Raw genomic sequence first — 12,606 nt, forward strand, 5'->3', positions numbered from 1 at the left:
AACTAATGTTGGCGAGGTTGTGGAGAAAAAGGAACTCTTCTGCACTGTTGGTGGGAGTGCAAACTGGTCCAACCACTATGGAGAGCTGTGTGGAGATTTCTGGACCTACTAAACATAGAGCTTCCACAGGATCCAGCAATTCCACTCCTAGGTATTTACCCAAAGAACACAGAAACATCAATTCCAAAGAACACCTGCACCCCTATGTTTATAGCAGCACTGTTTACAATAGCTAAGCTTTGGAAACAGCCCAAATGCCCAAAAATAGATGACTGGATCAAGAAGATGTGGTACATATATACCATGGAATATTACTCAGCATTCAAAAAAGATAAACACATGCAATTTGCAGCAACATGGATGACGCTGGAAGGGATCATGCTCAGTGAAATAAGCCAAAAAGAAAAAGAAAAATACCGGATGGTCTCACTCATAGCAGGGATCTAGAAAACTTAAATAAGGGACCAGGAAAATGAATAACTGTAAGAAAGTGAAAATCAAAATCAACAAAAACTATGAACCAGAGACACTTTTTGGGGGGTGGGGGGCGGGAGGGGAGGGATTGGGGTCAGAATGGGGGGATTGCAATTGTATGGGGAATATAAAAATAAAATTTATTAATTAAAAAAAAAAAGAAAGAAAGTATGACCATAAATTTTCTGGTGTTCTTGTTGCCTCCTATTACAAATGACTTATTTTCTATGCTATTTCATAGCATAGATGAGATTTCTTTTTTGAGCATGGAACTGGCTTATCATTTTCAAATTTCTGAATAAAAATGGCTTTTAGAAAAATGGAACTTAGAAAACTTACATACTTAAGCAATTTTTTGTATTGTGTTGTAGATATACTTAAATGAGGAATAAAATAAAGTGCATCCTACTTGAATGCTACTATTCACTGCTTAGCAAATTCTGTGGATGAAATTAATCATAAATTACTGAACGAAGTAGGCTCAATTACAGTTTGCAAGATAATACTAGGCTTGCTTAGAAATGAGGAAGTGACTTCAAGGAACGGGGATCGGCAGCTATGACCTGCTACTCATTGTTGTAAATATAATTGTATTGGTCAAGTATTAGACCCTTGGTGGAGAGGGTGTGGTGATGTTAATGCCAGTATGAGATATCAGTATGTGAAGTAAAGTAAACATTGAAACTTACACTATGTTGTTAACCAGTGTTATCTCAATAAAAGTAAAATTTGTAAAAACACAGCTCATTCATTTACATATTGTCTATGACTTTTCACACTTCCTTGGGAGAGTTGTGTCATTTCAAAGTGATCTCATGACCTTCACAATCTCTTTCATTGATTTAGGGATGGAGATTCTATAACTTGCCCTTTGATTTATACTTGTGAAATTTAAAACCAGAGAAGGTAGGAAACTGTCCAGGTTTATTTATGCTTGGATATTCCAATCCTTGTATCCTGTTAGCTTAAGCCATCATGGAAAACAGGGATAAATTTAAGCTTGGATATCAACACCAGCTAAGTGGTAGTGGCCATCTGAAATGGTGGCTGAGAAGGTCCCAAGGCCCAATGAGAAAGAAGCAATGATTGTTTAATCATGAATGTCCCTAACATTATGGAGATGCACTGTCTGCTCCTTATGTTTCTAGTATTTGCATTACTATCTCCTTCCTTTCTCTATTGGATCAAAACAGAGGTGCTGTGTTGGATTCTCATTAGAGGAACTGCTACCTAGCAGTTCAGAAGTGATTCATGTTCAAGGTCATTCAAACATCTTAGCAATTGCCTGCCACATCATTTTCTCCCTAAAGAATATAACCTAGAGTTCCACTCAAACTGGATCTGTTAGTTAAAGGATTCTTAACTTTTAGTGAAATATGTGCATGGAGACATAGGGGCGGGAGGGGCGGGAATAAAGTGGAAAGTCATGAGTTTGTTTACTTTTGTGACCCAAACTGAAAGTCTCCATGTTTGTGTTTTTGTGCAGCTGGACAATCCAGATGAGCAGGCAGCCCAGATCAGACGAGAGCTGGATGGACGTCTCCAAATGGCAGACCAGATAGCCAGGGTAAGGAAACTTTGGAGACATTGCTGGGGACCATGTCAAAGTCACGCCCCGATAAGCACTCTGATTATTATAAGAGCCATCAGAAGATACAACTGGGAAGCAGAAATGAGGGAAGATGAGGACCTCAGCTCTACTTCCTTGGGGCTTCTCATACGTTCAGTCAGTACTCAAAACTCCAGCCTCACCTACACTCTGCACCCCAGACTTCTAATTCCAACTGTCATTTGAGCATTTCTGCCAGGACATTCACCTTGACATTTCAAGTTGAATGTATTTAAAATCTGGTTCTTTATCTTCTTTCTCCCACCACATAAACATACCTACATTTATTCTTTTTCACATATTCACTCTCCTGTTACTATGGGTGAAATTACCTAGTCATTCTCAATTGTTCTTCCTTTTTATAGCACTTTACACTCCATCAGCCACCCAGCTCATTGATTCTGCCTCCTAAATATGGATCAGAACTCCTTCCTTCTTTCCTGCACCACTGCAGGAGATTTGTTTCAGGCCTCATCTCCCATGCCAGAGCCTTGCAGTTGCCTCCTGTTGGGTATCCCTACCTCCATCCCCTCCCTCTCTGCTACCCATCCTTCACACCTTTATCACTGTACAATTCTTGTATGAGTATCTCAAAGCAGGGTCTCAAAAATCTCACAGTAGAATCCCCCACAATAATATTTAACCTCTTTAGAATGTTTTTCAAGGCTCTTAATCACAAATGATATCCACCCTTAGCAGTTTTACCTCCCACAACTTTCCCACCAGAAACCTATATTCCTAATACAGAGAAAGTCTTCCTCTGAATATCGCAGCCTCTTTCTGTCCTCACATCTTTATGCCTACTGGTGTTTCAGCCTGATACCTTTTTTCTTGCCTGCTTAATAAATTCTGCTACTCAACCTTCAGTACTCAACTTACAACCCCTTTTCTGAGTTAGCGGTTAGTACTCCTGACTCGTGTTCCCTTCATGTCACTTATAAACCTTCATTGTAACAGTTTATTGACTGATGACTGCTCATGTATGTGTCCAAGTCTTCCTGTGGACAGGATTTCTCTGGGATTGGGATTACTCACTGTGGGGGGACCATGAACCCACGTGTTACGAGTGATATTATTGCTGTCACTTCCATTTGTGCCACTTGTATTTATTGAGTGCTAACTCTGTGTCAAGCATCCAGAATGCATTATATGTACCTTCTCATTCAATCCTCAAAATCTCAACAAGGACATTTCAACTATCATTCCTGTCTCAGAGATGGTAAAATCAAGGCTGACTATAATAAGTGCTAGTTAAGAGGCTACACTGAACCCTAATTCAAATCTTTCTCATTATCAGGCTAGGACAAGAGTAAAAGCACTCACTTTGGGTGTGAATTTAAAGGGATGATGTCAAAAACACAGTAACCAAAACAAATAATTTTAAGGCAGTACTTAAAAAAAAAAAAGATTTATTTATTTATACAGGCACTGGGTACAGTCAGAAGAGCGGGAGGGTGAGAGAATTCACCAGAGCCAGAGCGGGGAGCAGAGCAGGCAGAAGGATGGAAGTACACTGCTGAGGGGAGCAGCGGGAGGCAGGAGAGGTCTGCACGCCATGTGGGACCCTCCTCCGGTGGCCAGAGAGCAGCCGGAGATCAAACTGGCACTGCAGAGGCTGTGGGCAGCTTCACAACCCAGCGCTCAACTGCTGCACCACCGGGGAGGCCCTTAAGGCAGTACTTTTAATCATAATTAATGCAAAAGAAATCATGAAGAACAAAATACCAAAATTTTAAATAACAGCATCTCACTGGCTGATATAGTAGCATCAGGCCGTGTGCGCATACAGGGGACACTGTATGCACTTTAGGGAGCTATGAGAGGTGGTGAAGAGGATGGAAATGGAGTAGTATTGGCATTCAACCTCTCTTTGTGGGGAAAAAAAAAGCGTCAAAGCTTAGACACATAGAAAGGAATTCTACTGAAAGGAAAACTAGAGAAAGATTCCAAGTAGCAATAATATTCCTGTTTGTGCTCCAGCAGTTTTGCATTTCATTGTTTTTGTTACCTTCAAAGTTTATAGTCTAATCAGTCTGCTGCCTAAAAATAGTATGCAGTTATAGATTTGGCTAAAGAGTAATATAAAAGGTTCCTATGTTTTAAAATCCTGCTTAATGGGAGTAAACATCATTAAGGCTTCAGAATTTACTTCTTTAAACTCTGTGTCTCTTCAGTGGATTATCCAGATAAAGGGAGGTCATATGGTCCATTCCCTGCTATCAGCAAGTATTACATCCTTGACTAATAAGTATTCGTCCTATTTATCCCATTTAAAGAACTGCTCTTTTTCCACACGTACACACACATACTTCAAAAACAAATTCACAACACCTTTATTTTAGTTGTTTGTTACTTTGAGACTTAACATGATAATTTAAGAAAATAATGTAGACTGATTTTAATTTTTCAAAGACCATGGTTGAACAACTGGAATATAGTAAGCCAAGATGCTCATCACTAAACAGTAGATCAAAGAACTATCTCCCTCAGTCCATACCCCTAAGTTCTGATACCAAGAAATGTATTTTTAACTTTGAGCTGAACTTCCCTGCAAAGTAAAATAGGCAATTATAAAGTGAATTTTAGTTATTATTTATAGAGAATGGATTTCAAAATGTATGGAGGGTTTCCAAATATTAAAGTTGCCAATGTTTTCATTAAGAGAAAGCATCCTATTCTCCTAGATATTGTATCTTTTCTTCTGCAATATTCATTCTAGTTGATGGCCCCCTTCCTAGAGCTAGTTGGACCTAGAGGTAAGCTCTTCACCCAAGAAGAACCAGTCACTGTGCTTAGTCTGCCCTGCCTACAAGTGTTTGGCCTAAATGTGAATGCCTGATGCACACTAGACTAATGAATCCTCTGGTCTGTGGACTGTAGGTCAAAACATAGGCCCATATGGCCTAGCAAGATATCTTCAACCCATGCTCACATCTTCCATGTAGAGAAAATAGGCAAAAGAATAGAATCAGGTGTGCTACCATTGATAAAAGAATGACACCAACATACAGAGAGAAACAGAGACAGGGAATATACTGAGATCCTCAAGATGTTCAAGTCTTTCAGCCGACCTATTCTTGAACCTCAGCCTTATAATTGCTTTCCTTCCATTCAGTTAGATTCCAAGAAATACAAATTCTCCATTTGCCTAAACCAACCTAGAAAATACTGAGTAAAACTGAGAAATAGCACATCTACTAAAAGTTAAATAAAATATCAAGATCTCAGATATTGGCTAGTTCATGAAGAGATATTGAAACAAAGCACCTCTGCTTGTCTTCTTTTAGCATGCCCTGATTTTTCTATTTCCAGCATCACAGTGAATTTTAGTGAGGGTGTGTAATTCAACCCATATGGCTAAACATCAGCTTCTGTAAATATCATAACCAGAAATTCCTGGATATAGATGTCATCCATCATACATAATTTACTCTGTTCTCTGAATTAAAAGATGGGTAGAACTCTTCACTGCAACAAAGAACACCAGCTTAAAGAAGCTTGCGTTCAAAGGGGGATTGAGTCTAGGGATCAAGGAGTATCACACAGAGTTTATGGGCAAGGGACAGTCAACATTGAAGAGGGAAATGGAGCCAGGGACTACTGTGTAGTCAGAACTTCCCTCTATCTCTTGATTCTGTGTGTCCTGTTAATTATTCTTTCTCTGCAATCCAGTTTTATTTGTTTCTCAGCACCCTACAGCTTGTATATCTCCAATAAGGCCAAATAGGGAATCAGTCAACCTCTTTCTCCCTATATCTCTGCCCCCTCTCTTTAGGGCACCCCTTCAAATTTATAATTTCAAGAGTCAGTTCTCCATCTGTCACTACTTGGTTCCAGGGCCAACTCCTAGAGCACTTGCAGAAAGAAGATGAGGGTTTCTTTGAACACACAGGTGCTGGAGATATGTCACTGAAGTGGGGAGAGAGGGTTCTGGGTGGGATGGTCATTATGAATTGGGAAAAACCCCAAGATGTACCTAAAATTAACTCATTTATATGTTGTTTACTATGTGCCAGACTCTCCTCTAAGTAGTTTACATTTGATAACCTAGCTATCTTACCAACAGCCTTATAAAAAGTGCTGTCATTATTGCTCATTTCCTAAAAGAGGCTAAAGCAGAGACATTAGTGGAGTTGGCCAAGGGCACTCAATGACTAGAGTCTGCACTCTTAACCAGTATGTACATTACCATTACATAAATCCTTTTCTACATAAAGTTCCCCACTTTCCGTATCACCCCAATTCAGGAATCCAACATGCCCTTCACCTTGCCTCATCCTGTTCTCCCCATCCTCCTCTCTCAGTCCAGTTCCTTATTAATAAATGCATCTGGCATTGGCTGGGAAAATTCACAAACACTGTCATTTAGACTCATCTTGTGGATTACAGTACTTTCCTCCAAGGCACTTCCAAGAGCCAGGGTGATGTGCCACATTCATTCATCTAATAAGCAGAAAGCTGACTACTCTAAATTGCATGCTCATTTTTGTGAATATTCTGGTGAAAGGTGGAAAATTACTCCAGGACAGGATTCTCCCCTATATACACACAATTCTCTATCCCTAGTGGTAGACCCTCCAGGAAAAATGCTTGCTCTCTTCCACTAAAATTTACTGTGTGTTTCCTTCAATTTACCCAGAAGCCCAAATGAAATGGCACCACCTGATAGAACTAACTCCTAGAATTCTGAACCCTTTCTGCTTGGATTTCCTTGGAATCTGGCAGAGTGGTTGTAGGGACCCTGGTAGCACTGCCAGCACATTCTCATAGTCACAGGCTTCCACTGAAAAACATATATCTCTCCTCTCAGAGAAGGGAGGCAAGTGCAAGGCAGTTTTCATCTCTCCACACTCCTACACTGTAGTCTATCAATTCAGTCATGCCAACATCCAATGAGTTGTCAGAGACTACATGAGCCTCACTGTGAACATCAGACATGCCACCTGATGTTCCATGAGGAGTTCAAATGCATTTTTAAATATCTGATAGAGAAGACTTCTTAATCCCTGTTCAAACATTTTCCCAAATTCTCTCATGTTGATATTAACGTATCCCCAAATTTCACTCGGGAATTAAGTCTTAAGTTATTTAAATTGCATGATCAGAAGTTGACATTGGAGCTTAATCAGGCAAATTGTGGCATTAGTGCTGCTGTGATATTTGCCAATTCTTTTGGCCATATTTTGGGGTAAAATTCCAATGTTCTTGAGCTAATTATATAAAACAAATACAGCTTTTCTGGTATTAGTGGCAGAGGTCTGAGAATAAAAACCACTGGTTTTTCAATTTATGAAAATCCATTTAGACCCCTATTCAAGGCAAAGCAAAACTGCCATCTTGTGCCGTGGCCTTGTTGCAAATATCATGAGACTATGGCCCCAGCAGAGAACTAATATACAATATTTTCCAGATGGAAACATTCTATATATTGTAAAAAGTCAGATAAAAATGGAATCTTCTCCTACCACAGAATTCTACTGCATACACACACAAATTAACTCTATTCCTCCTAGGCATCCACTCTGTGTCATGAAGTCACCCTATGTCCAGTCACAAAATGAGTTTAGTTCAATTTTTGACCTAAGAGGATGTGTATAGGCTCCATGTGCATAGGCCTTTGTCAGGTAGCTAAAAAAAAAAAAAGAAAGAAAGAAGGAAATCTGAGCTCAAGGATAGATCTAACTGCCAGGGAGGTACTCTGAAGTTCCTTCACATAAAGGGAAGTCCATCTAATTCATAAAATCTGAGGAAGACCACACCACTCAAAGACAGGTTTGGGTAAGGAAGCCAATCCAGGAAACTGTAATACCTGCATCCAAAATGTCTTCTGATATTATGACACTAATTTTGACAAATTCCTGCCAAGACCACCTTGCTTTTGTTTAATGTGCCCACCCTCCTCCATCACTCCCTATTTTACACTCAACCCATCCCATCCGCCATAACAGGGTTCACACTGACTGGTAATAGTGAATGGCTACTGCCATGGAGTACTTGGTTGTCACCAGAAAGATACAAGATGAGTAGATTTAGAGAGTGTGCATCTATAGACCCCGTATTGAGAGGCCCCATAGGATTCACCTTTGCTCTGTTGCCATTTGAGTCTACATAATTCTGCCCTATCATATAGTAGCTAAGAACATGAATGCTCAGGTTCAGACTCATTTCTACTAATAATTGGTTTGACTTCTGTGTTTCATTTTCCTCCAAATTCTGGAAATAAATAACATCACTAGCCTCAATGGGTTATTAGAGAATTAAATGAGCTAAAGTATATAAAGTGCTTGAACTCATATCCTGTCACAGTCTGGTATCCACTCATTAAATTCCAACTAGCATTATGATCTGTACTATACTTGCCATGATCATTATTGGTGGTGGTGGTAGTGGTATTGTTAGTGGTGATGGTAGTAGCCATGGTGCCTGATATGTATGTAAGTATGTGTGTACATGTATATACAAATATACATAGAAAGATACATACATACATACATATAGGTAGATAGATAGATAGATAGATAGATAGATAGATAGATAGATAGAGGTCAAAAATATAAATGGTTATTATTATATCTTACACCTCGCAATCTTAAGAGGTTTATTATCCCCATCTCATATGTGGAAACTAAAATTCAGACCGGTAAATAAACCTGTCTAAAGTCACACAGTTATTAATTAGCAAATGGCAAACCCAGGATTCTAAGTCAAGTGTATTTCACTGACATGGTCTGGATAAGGTTCCTTGGTGTGCCTTTTTCTGCATGTCTCTGTTACTTCAGGTGTCACATGGCACCTAATTGATCACTTTCTGGCTAGCCCCCCTGTACCATGACCTCTTGCTGACACTTTTATCCCTATGAACATGACACATGATAGGAGCCCAGGGATATTTAAGAGATTGGATTGAATAGCCGAACACCATCTATGAGCCCCTGTGTCCAGAAAATGCCCATCTGCCACCTCCTTTCTTCTGACTTTCCACCAATATATATCAGGGTCTAAGGGCCCACTTTCTGAGTGAGGGTACACTAGCTAGCTTTTAAATGCATCCACTCATCTTCTATTGATAAAAATGGAAGCACAGAAGAAAAAAGCAAATGGCTAACAGCTGGTAGCACTTTCAAATACTATTTTTCAAGATGTTCCAAAATTTCCTCAGCGTGACCAAGCATAAAAAACCCCAGTAGGAATTGTCCTTGGGAGGCCATCCCCAATGAGGAATGTTATCAACCTGAAACAAAAATAAATGGCTGGCAGAGATTCTCTTTGGAAGAATTTGTCTACCCATATGCAGCATCTTTCAAAAAGCAATATACATAAACAATCCTTTTGTCAAGGCTAATTTACTTTTATGCTTGGGAAAGAAGCAATCAAGATGGACAGCTACATTTTCCTTATTTTGGCACAACTACAACTTTAATATATGTTTATAATAGGTCTGTTGCTAAAAACTCAAGAACCTCAACCTAGATTGACAGAACGCATTTTCTTCTCAAGGCTTAAGTACTCGGAGAAGAAGAATGGCCTTGTTTTCCCTTGCAGACTTCAGTTATATGAGTCTCATTTCATGATGTCCTCAGGAACTGTCCACATTCCGGGAGGAGTGATCATTTTTGGATTTTTCCAATAGTCTATGTCAAGTTTAATGGACACCAACTCTGGGCCAGTGCTATGTTGTCTGTACCGCCAGGTCTTATTCCAAAATTTCAAGACTGTGGAGTGTCAAAATCTCGAGTGAGTCCCAAAGATGGGCTTAACAAAAGGGACTGCCCTTGATGGGGAAGGTCTCTCAAGATTGATTAGCAAGGAACGACCCACTTCAGAAACACAATTGTCTCTTTCCATCCCCATGGCAAGGCCAGCAGCTGCTAATAAAAATCAGAGATACCACTTACCCAGCTGCCCCAAGATAGTCATGTAATTATGAGGTTTGGAGAAAGAGATAAGCCTGTTAGGGTGCGATATTAGCGACTTTACATCCTTTGACATGACCTGGGGTCTCCTTTTCAGTCGGGAGGAGACTCACTTTTTCCCTTCACTCTGAAGTAAGGTCATATTCAAAAGGAGATAGGGAAATATGTTGGGACCATATACAATTATGCAGACTTTCTCGGATTCATGGCTGTTATTTTTCTTTTTTTTTTTAAGATTTATTTTTATTTATTTATACAAGCACTGGGTACAGTCAGAAGCGCGGGAGGGTGAGAGAATTCACTAGAGCCAGAGCGGGGAGCAGAACAGGCAGAAGGACTGAAGTACACTGCTGAGGGGAGCAGCAGGCGACAGGAGAGGTCTGCAGAACTGGCAGTGCAGACAGTGAGGGCAGCTTCGCAGCCCAGCGCTCAACCGCTGTGCCACCAGGGGAGGCCCCCTGTTATATTTTCCACGGAAAGGAGAAAAGAGCAGTGACTATCAGCCAGTTCAACCTGATGGCAGTCACTTCCTCCTCCATTGCATTCTCAGCCCAAGGGTCACCTCTTCTGGAGAGCTACCCCAAAATCACTCAGAAAGAGTTCACATCTCAGATGCTTTAACTACAACACATACCTTGATGTTTTCTTAGAAATCTTTCTGTACATATTATAAGCCCCAGGAGAACAGTTCATAACCTTCCATCATCACCCCTTGTGCCCATCACTCTGCCAAGCACACGTGGAGGAGATGCTTTCTAATTGATGGAGACCTGGCAGCCAAGTCTTCACATCTCTGTGTCCTTTTAGAAATAATACCTCCTATGTTTCTGAGGCTTACAGCTATCCCCTGATCAGCTGACAAAAATCAAGCCCAGTGTGCAAAAGTTTTAAAGAAATACCTTACTAGCACCTGTCAAGTTCATCTATCTGCTATCTCATTTCAGAGCTATCCATCCTGCTTCTCCTCTCACACCCAGGTGTGTTCAGAGAGTACCATGTGAAAGACTGAGCCCAACCTGGAAATAGACAGTGATGATGCCAAGAGGTTCCAGAAGGAACTGATACTCTGAAGTTGCCGGGTAGAATTAAGACCCCCATGCTCATTTCATGGAAAAGCAGAATGTTGGTCTTCCAGAACCTAATTAATCATCCTTCTATCTTCTCACAGCTGAGTTTTAGCTCCATTGATATTAATATGGATATCGTCACAAGCCATCCATTCATTCATTCAACTCATAGGTACTAAATTGTACATTATTTCACAGACTAAGCACTCAGCAGGTTATCCCTCATTTCCCACTGGGAAAGATGGACATTAAACAAAGAATTTCACAATTGATTACCAATATTTATATATTCAATGTTACAAAGAAGATGAGCTAGGCATTATAAGAAAGTACAGCCGGGTGAACCAACCTAGGGAGTAAAGTTTTGAAGTTGAAATATGGAAAATGACATAGAGTTACCTAGGGAAGCCAGGAGAAAGGGAATATTTATAACAACCTCCAGGTAGGAAGAAGACTGGACTAGCACCAAGGCCTCTCCAGACCCTACATATTCACTTTGTGAATCTCAGTGGAGTTTTGTGGTGGCAAAAAAGAAAAACCCTTCTAGCTAACTAGTAATTAGGGGGAATTATTGAAAGGAAAATAAGAGGATCTCAAGGAACCAAAAAGCAAGCAAAATAACTAGGTTTTGTGGTAATAGGAATTTTGACCTTTATTGGTTTTCTTTTTTGTGACTCTGGATACCCCTGTTCTTCTCTTCTCCCTCCCCCCTCCTTCCATCTCTTCCATCCTCCTCATTCCTGGTCTCTGCATCCCTCCATCTTTATATCTTTGTTCCTCTTTCTCTCTGTAAGATATTTAATTCACCTGGTTCAATATGGCATCCATCCATGAGTCTATATGATCTTGCCGTTTCACTCCACCATTGATTGTGTCTCAACATGTTTCAGTTCAATTTCTTGAGAGATTAAATCCAATTGATTGCTAGCCATTTAATGGAATTACTTGCTGACTGTGAGTCAGGTGTCCATGTAGACAGCTTATATTTTTACCACCCAGAATTGGTAAACTAATTCGTGCTCCATTGGTTCAGATGTAGTTTTACCCGAGCAACAGGGATTGAGTACTTAACTCATGCCTAAGGATTTCAGCATACCATATTACTAGCCATAGAAACTGTGGCAGGTATGTACCTAAGTCAAACTTTGGGTGATAATTCTAGAAAAGATTTGCATTCTTCCATGGGTATTATAAAAGGAGATATTCACTCTTTTTTTAAGTAGTGAGATATGATGTCTTAAGATACAGATCTTTAGCAACCTTTTTGTGACAATAAGGGGATCCGTATTGATCATGGAGCCAATCCAGAGGAACCAGAATTTGGAGGAGAAATTCAGTTGTGGTGCTATCATTTGAGTCCTGATTATGCCTTGCCTGAAGCTGGATCTACCCTCACGACATTCTCATGTCAATAAATTCCTCTCATTGTTTGAGCCAGTTTAAATTGAATTTTTCTGTCACTTGCCAAAAAAAAAAAAAATTTCAAACTGACTTAGCATGCTTCTCATAATATCAGTATGGAACAAGTCTAGGGAGGACCAGT

The 12,606-nt window shown here is 40.0% G+C and overlaps 1 protein-coding gene across 17 annotated transcripts in view; it reads left to right on the forward strand.

The window, feature by feature from the left end:
- The window catches only part of CADPS (calcium dependent secretion activator), a gene marked incomplete at both ends in the record, with an annotated part of 442,011 nt that overhangs the window by 185,485 nt on the left and 243,920 nt on the right, over positions 1–12,606 (forward strand). For all 17 annotated transcript variants that reach the window (XM_084246953.1, XM_084246956.1, XM_084246954.1 and 14 more), the window contains one exon: positions 1,961–2,041. In XM_084246953.1, coding sequence (XP_084103079.1) covers positions 1,961–2,041 — 81 coding nt within the window. The remainder of the gene's footprint in view (positions 1–1,960; positions 2,042–12,606) is intronic.

The sequence above is a fragment of the Talpa europaea genome, assembly GCF_964194135.1.
Source record: "Talpa europaea genome assembly, chromosome: 11".
Lineage (NCBI taxonomy): Eukaryota > Metazoa > Chordata > Mammalia > Eulipotyphla > Talpidae > Talpa > Talpa europaea.